Here is an 18,033-nt window from a genome sequence, read left to right on the forward strand (position 1 = left end):
CTGCCTTCTCTTCCTACTCCACCCACCCCTTCCCGCAACTCTGAAGTAGAGTCAGTAAACATTTAATCATATGAAGGAGCATACGGCATAAAGATTGTTCTCCAGAATCTTCCTTCCTTCTTCAGTATAAGAGGAAAGGTTCAAGATAAAGTGAAGAGAGGAAGAAAGATGCTGGAGTAACCAGCATTCTCTGGCAGATTCAGAGACAGGGTTTCGATATTAGTGCTTCACAGTTTACTAACTTAAAGCCTTTTTTTTTTAACAAATTAATAGCCAGACTCTGATGAAAGGAAAGTGGTCAATCTAGACAAATTACGCCGGTCACAAAGTCCCCCATAACAACAACAACAAAAAAAGAATAATTCAAGTCTCGTGTGATTCTATATTAACTCCAAAGTCAGCAGGCGTTCCAAGTCCTCCCAAGCTTAGCAAGACCCAAACAGAATGAACCAAGGTGGGAAGGATCAGCCGTCAGAACCGAGAGGGCAGGAAGTTACCTTGGAGGAAAAAAGTTTGAGGATCTGGGGAAATGGTGACAATATAATGAAATTGCGGCATACACGTGACTACTATCAGTGGGATGAAGAACTGGACCGACTTTCTTTCCAGAAAGATGGTAGTGTTCGCTAGAACTGTGTCATCCTTTCACCTCCTTGGGAGGAGCCCAGAAGTATCTGGGTTTTTGGCCAGAAGCAGAGATAAAGAAGCTTACGTGAACTATCCAGAGTGGACAGCTCTTTTCACACCATGGGGAAACCCTCGACCGCAGGACCACAAACCAGATCCTGGAACGTGCCTCCCAACCTCAGTAAGTTGGGCAGAAAAAATGCAGAGAGCTCAGCCCCGACCCCCAACCCTGTCAGATGGGTACATAAAACTTCCCAGAAGAGGACCTGATTCATGGTAAGCCTCTTTCCAACCTGAAACCATCCTGCACCTCACATAAACCAGACCATTTCCACGTGGTCCCTGCGCCCACTATTTCTCTTCTCCTGCCCTCCCCTTGCCATCTGTCAGTGTCAGAGACCTCACACGCCTTCTGCTTCACACACGCTCCATCCCACCTGCCCAGGCGCAGTCTCCCAGATCAACTGGCACCCTACACTGTTGGGAAGGTGTGTGTACTGGGGGCTGGGAAGGAAATTTTGCTCAGGACAGCCTGAACTTGAATCCTACCTGCATGACAACAAAACAAATAAGCAAACCAAAGTCACACTGCCGGGTCCAGATCCTAGCTCACTTACTAACTAGGTGTCCTTGGAGAAGTGCGTCATTCTGTTCCTCAGTTTCTCCATTTGTAAAATGGGTAAAATATCGATATCCAAACAGTCATAAAGGTTAGTCAACAAAAATAAAGCACTTAGGAAACAATAACCCATCAATCAATGTCAGCTCTTAGCTCACGTTTCCCCGACCCTCTCTCCCTCCTTAGAGAGCTTGAAAGTCTCTAAAATTTTTATTTCTTCACTTCATTTTTGAAATGTCTGTTGTCCCCCTAGAACGGAACCTCCCAAAGTACAAGGACTGTACTTGTTCTTCACTTCAGTCCCCAGAACAAATCTTAGAAATTGGAAGTTTCTCCAGTTACTGAGTGATTCAGTATCTCTAATTCCAAAAGCTTTATAATCCTCGTTAAGGAATCCCAGTCATGCGTCTGTGAATATTATTCACTATTAAGTTGACTTACACAAATCAACTTTGGGTGGGAGGTATACAAGACACACATCTTTTTGGAGTAGACATTTTTAAAACAATTCTACCTTAAATATTTACTGCTTGGAGAAACCACTTTAAGAGAGCAACTCTTTGTGAGAAAACCAATAAAAATTTTGGAATAGAGTAAAATTTTCATGCCCATATGTTCTAAACAATTTTTTTTACTGAAATATAGTTGACGTACAATATTATGTGAGTTTTAGGGTGTTACAGGTAAGCAATCTTACAAAGTAAAATGTAAGTTCTGATCTAAAGTGGAAAAAGCATATTTGGCCCTAACATTTTTAACATCTAAGGATAAACTGAGAAAGTATAAAGAGCCACTGGAGGGGACAGACACTGAGCATGCTCCCTGAGATGTGAAGTTAGGAGATCCTACGGAGGGTGTGGGGTCTCTCCCTGGCACTGATCACGCTCTTGCCCAGCTGGGAAAGCTCTCTTTTCTGAATGAATCCCTGGCACTGAGCGTCTGCACAAGGCTTAACTCAAGCCCCTCATCTTGGAACCTCTCTCCAGCCCATCAGGCAAAAGTAACTGCTCCTGGCTCCCTATCCTCAAAGCCCTCCTCATATGCTCTGTTCTGGTGTCTGCATCTCAAAAAGACCATGTTCCTCATTCACCTTTATCCTCTCGGGATCTCGGGAGTGACACAGTGACAGGCACTAGCGGGCACTCAATGAACATGCATGGGGTTTCATTTGGTGTTTACTCACAATATGCAGCACAATTTTAAAACATTCCTGGTTTCCAGCACACACATCCCTTTTGAGGGTCTTGGACATCAAAAGACTGAACTTTTTTTTCTTCCCATGCCCAGAGGAGGTTATTTTTAAGTAGTGGATTTGAATAGTCTAGCAGGTCATTTTTTTTTATTATTGAAGTTTGTTGATTTACAATGTTGTTTTAGTTTCTAGTGTACAGCATAATGATTCAGTTGTACATTTATATATAGATTCTGTTCCATATCCTTTTGCATTATAGGTTATTATGAGATTATAGGTTATTATAACATATTGAATGTAGTTCCCTGTGCTATTCAGTAGGACCGTGTTGTTTATCTGTTTTATATATAGTAGTTAGTACCTGCAAATCTCGAACTCCTAATTCATCCCCTCCTCCCTTTCCCGTTTGGTGCCCATAAATTTGTGTGTCTGTGATTCTGTTTTGTAAATAAGTCCATTTGTGTCATTTTCCTAGATTTCACAAAAGTGATATCATATGATATCTGTCTTTCTCTTTCTGACTTACTTCACTTAGTGTGATAATCTCATGGGGTCCCCCCATGCTGCTACAAATGGCATTATAGCAGATCATTTCTAAGTAAGTGGATTTGAATATTTCAAATCAAAACTACTTTTCCTTTGAGTTGCTTCATTCCCTGCTTCTTGCTGAATCCATAATCATCTCCTCATTGTCCAACCCCAACCTGAAATGTGTGTGGTTAGAACTACATGCTTTTGGAATTAAGAGGCAAAAGTAACGTGGAACTGCTGGCAACTTCAATACGCATGTTTCAAGTTACAAAACACCAACTCCTTTCCAATCCTGCTGTGAAAGTGTAGGCTGGTCTCAACTGCAGTGGAGCACAACCAGCAAAGGGGGCCTGGGCAGACCTCTGCTCCATCCCTCTCTGCACTCTGGGCTGGGTCAGCAGGGCGTAAACACACACACACACACACACACACACACACACACCCAGGAGAATAGAAGTGGAGATGGAGCAAAGCCGCTCCTCTCCTTCCCTCACTGAGAAGATCTAACGGGACAATTTTATTACCACTCTGTATGGTGGACTCTCAGAAACCACCTGGAAAACAAGCAAATTTTGTGAATAATTATTTACCATAGAATAAAACTTAAACTGGCGTTTGCCTGCCAGTTATTTAAGAGGATTATTGGTGTCTGATGAATTTAATTCTAGTTCAACGAATGGAAATATGACGCCTTCTGTAATGCGCATCTATGTGTCTGGTTTTGTGGCCATTTCACACCCATGAAATAATAAGCTAAAAATCACAAAACCACATAAAAGTCCCTGATCATATAGGTAGTTCAACTGAAAGTTACCCTGCAAGAAATTTATTACTAATAATAAAGAACCAAAGATAGTGATTGACTCCTGCTTCTGTATATAAATTGGACAGAGTCAAGGGATTCCTGTGATAATGGCTCACTCTTTTCTCTGACTGTATCTTCAGGGTTTGAGCTTTGTTTCATGTATTTTTGAGCGTGTGAACTTGCCCACACACATATTGTGACTCAGAATAAAAGGCTCTGATCCTGTCATCAAGGGCTCCCAGACTTTGGAGACTCAAAGCTCAATAAAAGGTCTTGCAACAAAAAATTAGGAAGCCTTGCATCAAACGCTGAGGTTCCCTGAGAGAATTTTTATAGCAGATAAACTGTCGCAAACAATTCAGCATTTTAACATCATTATTGAAGCAAAACTGGAATTCTAGGAGAGATGCTGAACCCCCACGGCACTTCAAAAGAAAGTTACCACTTGGACCCCAGAAGGCATCACGCCTGCTCCTTTATCTGATGCCTTGTTTCAGGAGGTAGCCCCTTTACCTGCCATCATGGTACTGAGTGAAGGGCCAAGCTGAGCAATGCAGCTGCTCCACCCATAGCTGGAGACCGCTCGGGCTACCAGGCCAGATTGGGGCAGTAGTCAATCAACTACAGCAATCTGGAACCCAAACTGCCAAAATAGTTCTCTTCGGTTAATATGACAGATCACCAATTCCTACAAGCTCACAAACTCTGCTACAGTTAAGAAATATGGAATGAAATGCTATTAATGTAAGTCTGGGATTTCACATGGTGGAGGAGATCTATAGATGAAACAAGACTGGCCTTGTGCTGATACATTTGAAGTTGGTTGATGGGTTTATGGGGACTCAACCTACTATTTTTGATTATACAGTAGACCCTCCACTTACCCGTGGTTTTGCTTCCGCAGTTTCGGTTACCCACAGTCAACTAAGGCCCAGAAATATTCAATGGAAAATTTCAGAAATAAACAATAATTAAATTGGGTGCCATTCTAAGTAGCTTGATGAACGCTCTCCCGGTCCCACCCCACCCCAGGATGTGAATCATCCCTCTGCCCGGTGAGTCCATGCTGCAGAGGTTACCTGCTGGTCCGTAAGTCACTTAGTAGCCGCCCTGCCAGCACCAGTTCGACTGTGGTCAAGTAACCATCACTTTACTTAACAAAGGCCCCAAAGCTCAAGAGTAAAGATGCTACCAATTCGGATATCCTCTTACTGTACCTAATTTTTAAATTAAACTTTATCATAGGCTTGTAGGTATACGGGGTGGGGGGAGGGGCGGGGGGAGTATATATATGGTCTATCTGAGGGTTCAGGCATCCACTCCGGATCTTGGGCAAGTATCCTTGCAAAGAAGGGGGAGGAGGGACCACTGTGTAACTTCTGTATATTGTTTCAAATTTTTCAAAATAAAATGTAAAAAATAAGTATGAAGTCAAGTTTAAAAGAAAACCGTGAAAATGTAATCTCTACTTGCATAAAAAGGACTACATACAGTCTTCCTAGTGTGTCACAGCTACAGTCTTGAGAGATCAAGTCTCAGAGACGTTAATTTTGGCCCTTGACTAAGGCAGCTTAATTACAGGGATTCCACCGAGGTTTTCTGCTAACGTCAAAAAAAGAAAGTGACGGCACCTTTTGAAATGCAGCACAGGTTACAAAACACACAAGATGCAAGCTTTACTGGTTTTTTGTCTACTCAATGCAAGGGAAGCTTTGTCAAGATTTCTGCTATGCAAAAATAGACAAACACAACAAAACAAAAAATGGCTATAAATTTGCCATACGGCATAGAGGAAAAAGCACACTAGCAGGTAAAAGCTACTCTTCAGGAGGTAGCGTAGCAACACTGGCTAACGAAAAAAGGCGGCTTTAGTCTTTCTAGCGTTTGAACTTTTGACCTCCTCCCAAAATGTCACGAAGGAATTTCTAAACCGTGGGACTAGAAAGAACGCTTTCTTTCTTGAAATCGTTTCATAAAACGTTGCTATTTACTATACACGCTTTGAGCCCAAAGTACAAAACTAAAAAGTATAGTCTAAAACAGATGCCAACTGGATTTAGAAAAACATACATAAAGTAATGGGAGGGAAAAAGAGGTCGAGACAACGTTGGAAGTGCGGCAGCGCATATCACCTTCCGGGCTCTCTTCCCCGATGCTGTCTTCTCTTTTGTTGAGGATCAGACTTTCCTGACCTCCTCGTGTCCCCTCTTGCTTTCAAACTCAACAAAATGACTTGAAGGAAGATGTCCTGGAGGCAAGACTTTTAAAACGAAATCTACAGCCCGGTCATGCACGGAAATGCCGGCGCTTAACAGTCAACCCACACCGAGGGGGCTCGCGTCGCCTGCGGCAGACGCGGCCGGGGTGGCGCGGAGGGGACGCGTCCCCGTCCAGGGGAAGGACGCACCTGGCCGGCCCGCCGCGCCCTGAAGCTACCTGAGCGCTCTCTCTCGCCTTCTCCCGCGTCCGCACACGCTCCCCGGGCCCGAGCCGCGCGCAGAGGGTCAGACTCGCAGACCCGGAGCAGCCGCGGACCCTCCGAGCAGCCGCGGACCCGCCGAGCCGCCCGCGCCGCCGCGCCGCCGCCCACCTGGCCGGCCTCAGGCACCGCCCCGCCGGTGCCGCCAGGGAGGCTCCCGCCGGCCGGGGGCGGCGTGCGCGCAAGGGTACAAATCCGCGGTTTAGGTGCCAGGAAGCTCCCCAATCCCGCGCTCGCCCAGGCCGCCGGCCCCTCCCCCGGCCGGGCGCGGGGGTGGAGGGGCGCGCGGGCGCACGGGGGAGCGGGGCCTGCGCGCGGCTCGGACCCGGCGGGGAGGGGGTCCCGCGGCGCGACGGGACGGGACCGGACTCACCGAGGCAGCGGATGTGGAAGCCCGAGGGCGGCCGCAGTGCCCGGCGCGACCAGCCCTCGCGCAGCGCCTCCAGATGCTCCTCCTTGCCCTGGATCAGCAGGACCTGCTCGTCGATCCAGCCCAGGAAGAAAGTCTCGGCCACCGCGGCCGTGACCTTCTTGTTCCAGAAGTGCTGCATGTTCTCGGCTTTGAAGTCGGCGAAGATCTCGTAGCCGATGTGGTGCCGGGCGAGCTGCCGCGGCTGGGCCGGGGGCGCGGGCTGCGAGGCCTCGGACCTCTCCTTCGCCGGCCCCTCGGCCGGGCCCAGGACGATGGCCAGAGAGTGAGGCGCGATCTGCAGAAACTTCTCCATCTTCCGAGGCATCCGGCGCCCGCCACGCGACCCCGCTTCACCGCAGCCTCGGCCGCCCGCGGCTCCCGGGACCAGCCGCGCAAACGGCGCTGCGGGACAAGAGCGGAGCGTTAGTGCCCCCACCCCCGGCCGGCTGCGCGCGCCCCCACGCCCTGCGCCCCGACGCCGGGGACGCCCCGCGCAGCCCCTGGGTGCAGCCCGCGGGCGGGCGCAGCCGGTCGCCGCGCGGGAAAGGGGAGGGCGTGCGGAGCCCGCTCGGGCCGCGGGCCGGCGCGCCTTACCTGCAGCTCCGGGCCACCCTCCCGGCACCGCTCATTTTCCGCCGCGGCACCCTCGCCTCCCTCAGCGCCCGGCGGCCCCGGCGGGGGGCGGAGACGCGGGAGGAGGCGGGCAGTTCGCGCCGAGTCCGGGGAGCTCTCCAGGCTGGACTCCGCCGGAAGAATCCCCAGGAGTTCCCTGCAGGAGGCGGTCGGGGGTGTGCGTTTTGGTGGCGGGGCCTGGGACGCTGGGCGACACTTGGAAGGCACCGCTTCCTGACCTGTGAGTGTCGCTCCTCCCCCCGCTCCACCCCGCCCCCACCTCCCACCTCCCACCTCCCGCTGGAACAAGTGGCTTCGCTGACTGGTTGATGTGCCCTTGGAAGTGGCTTTTTAAAAAACTTAGTCAACCACAAAAAATTGTCATCAGTCCCTCCTCCCAGACTCTGGTGGAACTCTCCTCCCACAGCTCCATCGTGTACTGTGGGCCTGCGACGGAGGCCACCCAGCAGTCCCCAGGGCTACCTACCCAACACTCAATTTGAGAAGACACGGAAGTTTACCAGGAAGGGTAATGATTATACTTTAAAAATAAAAGAAAACCCACTGCTTTAAGTGGCTTTCTGTACAAACTCTGTTTTGCTTATTTTTCACTGAGAAAGACTAGTTGTATACTTGACCCTTAATTAACCCCTAATGCTCCATGCTACGTTTGCCTGGAGCAGTGTTTTTCAAACTTGCGTGCAGAGTCACCTGCGGCATTTGTCAAAACGCGGGTACCTGGGTGTGGGTCCCGCTCCCAGAGTTCTTCTCCCCGTTACAATGTAATGTCCTCAGTCATCTATAGTCTAAATGTGAGGCAGTGTGGTTTAATAGAATTTGGCTATAGAGTAGGACAATGTATCTTTATTCGATTTATCAAGTAAATGAGGAACCTTAGGCAAGTTACCTCTCTGACCTCAGATTTCTCATCTCTAAAATGGAGTCATTATGAGAAGCAAGAAAACGTGTAAAGTGCTTAATACCTAGTAAACAATTAGTAGAATACTAATCTCCTTTTCTATGCGTTCACATCTGGTTACATACCTTTTTCCTTACTGTGACTTACCCCTTGACTTCTGTTTCTCTGAGCCCAGGACACATTACAATGTTCACAGTTTTCTCTCCGCTGGGTAAAAGAGATACTGCTCTGATCCAACATGGGGAGTCTTCTGATTCTATTGCAAGCTTTCCCATGTCTTGCTTTCCAAAAAGTTATATCATAAAAATGAAGAGACCTTAAAGGTCACCTAGGTAAGCTATCCCTCTGGTGACAGAATCTTCCAGAACTTTCCTAAATAGCCGTTCTGATTATATAAGCCCAACTTACGGTCTGGCCCTTCCCGCACATGGGCTCCCAAGCCAAAATGCCAGCCACAGAAGCCATGCAGTGTCTGCGGGTTTGGGGGTCTCCTGCCAGGCCTCTCGTTGCCCTGATCCCTGCTCAGGAAGCCCCTCAAAGGTTCCTTGCCATCATCTGAGTGCTCAGAATTCTTTCCCAATTGTCCCCAAACCATGGTGTCTCAAAGCATCTGCCAAGGCAAGGCATGTTCCGTGGTATGAGCCTTCTCCCCGCCTCAGGCATACTCTTGGTCACCTGGCCTTAAAAATCAGTTTCTGTTGATGCCCAGAATGTCACCAAGTCTCTCTAAAACCAGTTCTTCATTTTCTATTAGTTTTTCTTAAGCAAAAGCACCCAAACACCACCACGTGCAAGAAGCAATCATACTCAAGTGTGATACAGCTTTTCCCTAGGAAAACAAATACAATACGGCCTTCAGCGTCGGCAACCTTTGACGTTCCCAACCAGATATCTGCCCCCTTTGAGTCACGTCTCTACCATTTCTTGTCCAATGATCTGCTCTGTTCTCTATTTGCATAACTAAATGTCTTATTTGGATGATTTTCCCAGAACAAAGAATATTTTCTAGAACACTCCCGCAGGAACAGTGTATTCAAATAGCTATCTCTTGAAAGATTGCTTCAAGCCTTAAAAATGCAGGCTTCCCATCTTCTGCTACTTCTTTCTGGGCTCAAAGGTCTTAGGGCCAAGTTTTCATTAAGACTAAGACTCAAGCTTTGCCTTGCCCAGAATCTGCAAAAAGAAAGCCTCTTTCCCAAACACGTGGCTTAGGAACTCAACCCTAGGACGCCTGGACAAGTTCTATTAGCATACTCTCCACGTCTAGCTCCAGGGGTCACTGTCTCCCTTGGGAAGCAGATTTTCTTAATAAGAAAATGTATCTGGTGCTCAGAGTATGAAGAAATCTTTACAAAAGATCTTTACTCCTTACAGCAGCCTTTGAGGTAGATAATACCATCCCCATTTTATGGATGAGGAAACTAAGGCACAAAGAACATAAGTAATCAGTCTAGGGTTCCCCACTCACAAAGTGGTAGAACGGAATCTGAACCTAGACAGTGTCTCCAAGGCTCAGCCCCAATCTCCAGCCGCTGCTGCCGCAGGAAGTTAGGATAGGGATGAATTGTTGTTCAAATGCTGTTATGAAGACAGAATAAAAACCAATCAAGGAAAAATAGATTCAGGGGAAACAATAACCAAAGAAACAATTCTAAGTATAATTATAGTGTGAGATAAATGCCTTGAATGTGTCAAACAGGTAAGTGGCAGAAAGAAACAGGATGCTGAGGGGAGGGCACTTGGAGGAGGTGGGTCTTTACTCCTGCCCAAAGGATGAAAAGGAGACTAACTTGCTGAGCAATGGTCGCACTGCTGACGTCCCTGGAAACACTGTGCTGTGTATTCAGTGCCCTTCACAGAGCCACTTGTATATATTGTCACAAAGGAGATGCAAATGTTGCTCAGCAAGGAAATCTTCCCTTCCCAAGTTCAATATCCAAGATCTTTGTAGTGACCCAAGTACTGGTAAGATTTCCCGGTTATTTTCCAAGGAAAAGTATTTAACATCTATCAGATGCCTTTTTCTTACAAAACTCAATGAGGAGGAACAATGATTCTTCTAATTTTTCCAAGGAGAAAACTGAAATTCACAGATGTTAAATAATTTGGCCAAAGTCACACAAGTCGATAAACACAAGATTTGAACCAGACATATGACTTCAGAACCCAAGTTTCCTCAGCATACATTGCAGCCGCCAAAGGAACTAAGAACCTGCAAGACAGACTAGTGTTACTTCGATCAGAAGAAATTCTTGCGCCAATTTACTTGAAAATGTTCAGAGAAAATAATGAAGAACTGCTTGGGTATCTAATCAAATAAGAAACCCTCAAACCCCCAGGGGAGAACCCTTGCCTCCATTTTCTCAATACTGAAGTTCAAGTTTGAGTGGGGTTTTGTGCAGATGAGAGATCACTAAGAATGAAATTCTTCCTCTGCACTTCTCCCCATGGCCTGCTATCAACCGCCCGCCATCCCTGCAAGGAAAGAGGGCTTCTCTAAACTTGCTCATGTCCAAGCTTATCACTTGCTGGTTGCCCACTGGGATGTAACAGCTGCCCAGACAGTCATCACTCAGGAAGCTACATTCCAGCATAAGGACCTTCAGTTTGGAATTTCTGTTTGCGGCAGATCATGTCTTCAAACGATGGCTGCCGGAACACTTTCATGTATGTGCGTTTCTGTAATGTGACCTTGTCACGCCCCCATCAGGAGGTGGAGTCTCCCTCTCCACCCTCTTGATGCTGATCAGGCTCTGAGATGGCTTGGACCAGTAGGACAGAGCTGAATTGATGCTATGCCAGTTCTGGGAGTTGACTTTTTAGCCTCTTAGTTCTCACTTCTGCTTCTTGGAAGCAACCCCCATGTAACTAACAAGTGCAGCTACCCTGAGATCATCACGTCATGAGGAGGCTCAAGCTAGCCACACGGGGAGGGTGTGGAGTGAGAAAGGGCAGTGCAGGCCAGCTCCTAGCCGTTCCCACCATCCCAGCTCAGGCACCAGACCCAGGAGTGAAGGAGACATTCCAGCCCAGCAGACAACAAATATAGAAGGACGAAGGCCCCAGAGTAGGAACCCCCAGTCGAGCCATGCCAGATGTCTCTGGGCACTCAAGTCAACCCATCTGACTTTGTGTAGCCGAGGTGAGCCATCCCCACTGTGCCCCATCTGAACTCTGAGCATAATAATGTGACAGCCGTTTTTCATCAAGGAGTTTTGAGGTGCTTGGTTTCAAAGCAATAGATGATTGGACCACTGTTGCTCTCATAATGTTTGCATGCTTCTTTGTGGAAGTCTAACCGAAAAGAATCCAAGCAGGAAACAAGTTTTCAATGACCACCTGATTATGGCATCTGTGGAAAGTCAACTTTTATAAAGGAAGAAGGAAGTCCTGCATCATAGGTAGATTTAGACTCATGAGTCCATAATTTAAGGCACCAACTGATTAATGTGTCAAAAACCACAGCAGTTGCACAAACTGCTCGATAAAGCTTTGCTGCGTTAGGAGTCTAGAAGCGCCACAGAGCTTCTCTAACCATGGGCTTACTGCTTGTTCTAATGAAAAGCCTCCTAAAGGATTCTAAAGAATACCACCACCCTTAATTGTAGCACACCACGTATGCAGTATTAGTGGCTCTGTCTAGTGGTTGAGAATGAGTCTGATGCTGAAAAGTCTGCAAAAGTGCATCCCATGTTTCACTTCTCCCAACAACCTACCGAAGACACTGACCTTAGTCACGACCTCTATTGATCTTCCTTCTGTACAGGGAAGACTTTTTGATCGCCTGAGACACTTTCTCAAAATAGCTCAAAGTGCTCCTAAATGCTACTCTGATTCCTCACTCATTTTTCCCCTCAAAGAATGGATCTCTTTTAGGACAAAGTTTAATATGGCCACCATAACGGAGAGCCTCATCTGGCCTAAAAATGAACTCTAGCTGTTTCTTAAGACACTTTTCAATAGCACCTCTGTTGACAATAACCCAGTCATGACTCCTCTGGCCTTCATGTGACATCGGCCCTGGCATCTCCATTACGATGGCAGAAGCCTGACCCCAGCCCAAAACCAATTCTCAAAGCGCAGTGTGCAAGATAAATTTTTCTTTCTCTTAGGTTTCTAATCGTGATTTATTCTTGTTGGATCCCTTTAGCTGTGTGTGTGGCAGCAGTTCAGAATAGAAACCCGTCTATTTTCCCCATTAAAAGATTTTACACTTATTCTGCCTATAGTCATAAACCCGACTCAACACACCCCAATTTTGATGCAAAAACTCATTTTTATTTGAACAAAAATTCCATTGGCCAAAATAAAATTATTGTGGGTTTTTTAATGAAATGTTTTAAATATTGGATGCCCACATCCTTAGCACGCATGCCTCAGACATTAACTCTGAGTGATTGGAAGTTACTAAATCTTGCTCTCGCTCATTAACGATCACATATCAAACAACTATGGTATTCTAGACACTGTGCTGAGTACTAGAGATTGAGAAATAAATATGCCATAATCCTTGTTTGGGAGGAGCTTACAGTTTGCAAGAGGAGACAGACAAATAATCTCCCCCCAAAGTGAAATTATGCCTCATTGATGCAATGGTAAAAGCTTGTATATACTGCATGGGAGTACAAAAGGGGGGAGGATAAAAGGAAGGAGTGGTTCATGAAATAGGCGACACTGAGAATGCGGTAAGACTTCATACAGTGGGTAATACTGAGCTAACACTCGAAAGATAAGTTATTTATTGTATGAGGCTGACGTATTACATACAGCTCTTCCAACTAAGGGACGTGAGCCACCAGTAAGTCTCTACCATTGGAAAGTGTGTCAAAGAAAATGGTTTATTAACAGGAGTATCTGTTGGAGACTGAGTCCTTTTTATTTATTTTTAAATGAGGGTAGATTCAAAGCTTCTCTAGTAATAAATTGACTCGATCCTTTGCAAACTGCTACGCTTTCTTAGCTATGAAAGAGAAGGGCTAGAAGTACAACTACCCTTCCAGGATGTGTACATCTCACTAGTGCTCCCAAGGGGCTGTGTTCCTCATAAATGGCATCCTCCGTGAAGACTGTGGTGGGGAAAAAAATAGAAACTGCTTCCATAATACGGACTATACTTTCATTGATGTCATCAGTATATAGGTGAGCATATACAACACCGTGTTGCTATTTCATGTGAAATAACAATCGTTGATATTAATAACAAAACAACATGGTAAAAGAAATACAATTTTTATATGTGTTCTCCTACTCACTGGAATGGAACCAGTTCATTATCTGTTGATTTTTTTTTTTAAATCTAATTGCCAAGTTCTGCCCTTTATTTTGTCTCCTCCAAATAAGGAAGTGAATAGTCAGTGTCTGAGCAATCCCGCAGTGGAAATTATAACTGACCAGGGCCCTCCCATCTTGCCCAAAGTACACATCCTCCAGTAAACAGGCCCTCCCTCCTCTGACATCACCGCACATGGCAGATCTCCGAAGGCAAGAGAAGGGCCATCTAAAAATAGACGGTTTTAGGAAGACACTCTGGTTAGTCAGATAACTGCTCTCTGAAACAGGCAGATACCAAAACATTTAGAAGGCAGAAACACAGTCATTCACAAGAGGATGCTTAATGACCTCATGCATGGTGTATTCGTTACAGTAGAACTTCAAAATCTTCTACATTGGGCATTCAATTATAAACGGAATTAAATTCCTGTGGTGTTTTCCACTTAATTACTTTAGAAATGTGGCTAACCGAAGCTTAGAAAAAAATATACGTAGTTAATTATTCCTGGTGATTCAAGATAAAGTCTTTAACTTCTAAGCATTTATCCCATTTATTCTAGGTGAATAAATGTACTCTTTTTCAAGAAAAAGTTGAAGTTTTGTCATTTGTTCATATCTCTTTTATACTATGAATGGGGATTGTCTTGATAATTTAGCAGTGCAATGTAAGTAGCGAATCAACAAGACTTGTATACCAACCATGACATATTGTGAATCTCAGTGTCTTTCCAGCACACCACTTTTAATTTGTTCTAATTATCCTACTTATATATTTTAAAGGTTGTAAGTGTAAATTGGAAGACTAATTAGATAAGCACTCCATGCTGAAAAATTTTAGGTCATATCAGAATTAAATATATACATACAGTAAAGACAACATATGGAAATCTTTAAAGGAACTGAAAGTAAAATCTTTAAAATTAGAACTCAGTACATGGGTTTAAGACTCTATCATTTTTTAACCTACCAGGGTGATTATAATTATTTTTTAAAAGGCAGGCAATAACAAGGAAGGACAATGCACAGCGCTTTGAGAAAGTTCTCATCACGCGAATGGAGACTGTTAAACCCACCACTGCAAAAGGCTCAGGGTTGCCTTTTCCTTAGGAGTTCTGCCCAGCTGAGCATGTAGACTCCTGGCTGAGAGTATATCACAGGAAATTTACTTCCACATTTCCTCCAGAACGTTCCCATCACTAACCCCAATCCTCTCATAACCCAGGCTTTGACTAACTTTTTCAGTGCCGATCACAGACAACTGATCCATAGCTAGAATTAAAGCTTTCCACGAGAATATGACTTCTCTGTTGGTGCTTCAGTCTTCCCCTAACTCCAAGAACTTAACCATGGAGATTTGTTATCCATTTTATAAATCACGAACCCCTTTAGGACTACCCTAATCAATTCCATGGGTCAAAATTAAAGAACGCTATATTGACAATAAAAATAAACTTCCTTGGTCATGATTTTGGTATAATTCAGCATCTTTACAAATCACCTAGTAGCTACACTAATATTACAACATGGTTCAGGTTGGGGAAGGTATAGCAGCGAAACAAAAACAATGTCGTGGTTCTATAATACGGTCAGACCAGTCCAAGCATTGTATTCCCAGAAAGGGAAAATGCTTCTATGCTTTATCATGCATTCATTAAGAGCTAAGTGCTCTTTCAAATTTTTGCTTGGTGGCCCAGGAAGCTAAGAGATTACCACCTGGATTTGATGAGTCAGACTCTAAATATTAAAAATGTCCCTGCAGGCAACGTCTGTTTCTCAGATCTGCCCTTTTGTGGCTAGAGACTCAGCCGTTTGGGAGGCTCAGATCCCCAGACTCTTATCCGCCCTGCCAGCCCTCCTCTTTAAGGGATTATCGTCCACGGAGTTTGCCTTTGCCCTGAAGGCGCACCCAGGGAAATCTGCAAATGCACCAGCCAGGGAGAGATGCTCAGGGACTGGGGGTCACTGAGGCTGTGGGTAAGTGACCTGATGGAATGTCTCCATTCCTCTCCCACACTCCTTCTCCAACCTCCCCTCTCCTGCCCCATGCCCGGGAGCCCGGCTGTGTGGACGCACCAATGGGCAGACTTGCCCTTTTACTTCTAGTTAGCTCTGTCCCATGGCAGAAATTGGCAAGACAGGGGAGGCCAGGAGGAGAGAGGATGGGATATTTATTCCCCCAGCTCTTCCTGGCCAGGCCCGCGGTGGCCAGTAGTTCCTCTCCCCAAGGCCATGGCTCCTCTCCAGGGCCCTTTTCTACTGTGGTGGGTCTTGCTGGATTGGTGACCATTCCCTTACTAGCTCCTTGAGGCCTCAGAGAGTAGTCAAGGAGTGTGTACAGTTGCTAGCCCCACAATGCGTCTCTAGCCTTTCTTAGGTTCTCCTAACCCTGCTCCTTCCTTTATAAATACTCCTACATGAAACTTTCTTCACCTACTTAGTATTTATTATGAGCCAGGCACTAAGCTAAGCACTTGACAGATATTAACACATTTATTTTTCAAAGCAGCACCCTCCACCTCCAAAGGTTCTAATAATATGGATCTTAGTGATAAGAAATAGGTACAAATCATACATGTCTTCTGTTATTTACTTTTAGCTTAGTTTTCCTTTCTTTTTGAATGTGCGTATTTTATTATCAAAGTAACACCTACTCACTTTTTAAATATAGAAAACAAATACAGAGCAAGATAAAGTAAAACGTTAAACCGTTTGTCAGTTCTTCCCAATTCCACTCACCAGTGGTAACTCCTATTAACTGCTTGGATTCAGGAAGGAAACAGTTGAAACTCTCACGTGGGGTAAGCAAAAAAAATTAGTCCACAGATGACCATGAACCAGGAGTGTCTCAGGCATATGGCATTATAAAAGGAACTGTTCTGGAAAGACCTTTGGATTATATAAAAAAAAGGGGCAAGAAGTTCACTCTAGACAAGTGGCCAGAAGAGCCCAAACAAAAATCATCACCCACCTTCACATCAGTGCTGTTAAATCCTTAAATCAGTATTTCTTGTCCTGGACTGAGCAGAAATGAGTTGCTGCCCATGTTCAGAGTTACCAAAACCTTCACCTAATACGAATCTTCTTTTGGAGGAAAGAGCTGATTATTTTGTGGGGTTTTTTTTTTAATCCTCACTTATTACAGACACACCTACATTTTTCTAATCATTTTGGTTCTGATCTTGTTGATCACAACATAGTTATACCTTCATTCACCTTCCATTATAATACTGATAACCGAATGTAGAACTTATTCATAGAGACAGAAAACAAAACAGTGGTACTTGTTCAACAGGCATGAAGTCTGGGAAGATGAAAGAAGTTCTGGAAATGAATAGCAGTGATGGTTCACAACAATGTGAATACACCTAAGCCTCTGAGCTGGACACTTTTCAATTGGTTTAAATGGTGACTTTTCTGTTATGTATATTTTAAATCAAAATACACATTTAAACAAATTTCTGGAAACTCAAACCTCTTCCTTTGGAGACTGGAAAAGTCCAGCTCAGGTTACCCATGAGTTTTAGCTTATCTTGAACGAATCCCATTGCCCTTTGGTAAATCCCAGCAATGCAGTGCCTCCCTGGGCAGCGCTGTGGCCACGCCCACTCCTCCCCACCCCTACCCCCGTGCCTGCTGCTTTCCTACACCTGCTGTCTCGCACCCTCCTGCCCGCACTGACTATAGCACACAGCTCGGTAAACTCTTTGTTTGAAAACATCCATCTTTTCTGTCTCCAAGACTGGGTCATTAGTTCTGTAAGTGTTCTCTTGGGCTACCTTCCAACCTGCTGAAGCCTCTGTTTTAAGTGCATTGAAGTCTGTCCTCTCTTCAAGACACTTGCCAAACTCCTTCACTTGCCTCTCACTCTTGAAAACCAAAGCACAAACTAAAATAAAAGCAAACTCTGCTATACTTTATTCCACCTGCACTGAAACCTTTACGACACCAAGTTAATTCAGATCTTTGTACATTTTATGGTTTCTGGTTGTTCATTCAACAAATCTTATGGCATGTCTGCTGGTGGCAGGGACTGAATTTAGCACTGAGAATGTAAAGGCCGTTAAGACACAATTTCAGTAGTTGTGAAGTCTGTGATTATGCTGGGGGAAACAAATAAATCAACAGGAAATCACAACCCAGAATAAAAATGCGACCATAGGAAGAAGCAGTCTGCTGTTCATGGTGTGGACCTGATCCTGTCACTTCGGAGGAGGTGACTCCCCCAGACCCTGCTGATGTGTGAGCCTAAAGCAAGAAAGTTCAGAGGAAAGGGGAGTCGAGACAGATACTCTAAAATCCAGAAACATTTTGGGCGGTCATCCTTTAAAATCAAACCAAGTTACTCACCTCTCTCTCATGACATTAAAGTATATTTTATAAGCCAAACTGCCTTAACTACGGTTTAAGAGGTGTTTTCTGCTGTTCAGAACTGTCTTTTTTGTGTATTCTTTGAGATAAGCTTTGTCAAAGCATATTTCAGTCTAAAAATATAAATACTTTCCTTTAGGAAGTCGCCACTCCCTTCCCCTCACATATTTGAGGAAATACTGCAGATCTAGTCATGAT

General features: G+C 45.1%; 1 protein-coding gene across 6 annotated transcripts in view; it reads right to left on the bottom strand.

Annotated features, from left to right (window-relative positions):
• STOX2 (storkhead box 2) overlaps positions 1-7,400 on the bottom strand; it is a 174,276-nt gene extending 166,876 nt beyond the window's left edge. For 2 of the 6 annotated variants that reach the window (XM_072950482.1, XM_072950483.1), the window contains exon 1: positions 6,627-7,396. In XM_072950482.1, coding sequence (XP_072806583.1) covers positions 6,627-6,990 — 364 coding nt within the window. In that variant the 5' untranslated portion in view covers positions 6,991-7,396. Of the gene's footprint in view, positions 1-6,181 lie in introns of all 6 variants that reach the window. The other 4 variants (XM_072950486.1, XM_072950484.1, XM_072950481.1 and 1 more) reach the window with 3 other exon arrangements.
• Between the last annotated feature and the right edge of the window lie 10,633 nt (positions 7,401-18,033).

The sequence above is a fragment of the Vicugna pacos genome, chromosome 26 (assembly GCF_048564905.1).
Source record: "Vicugna pacos chromosome 26, VicPac4, whole genome shotgun sequence".
Lineage (NCBI taxonomy): Eukaryota > Metazoa > Chordata > Mammalia > Artiodactyla > Camelidae > Vicugna > Vicugna pacos.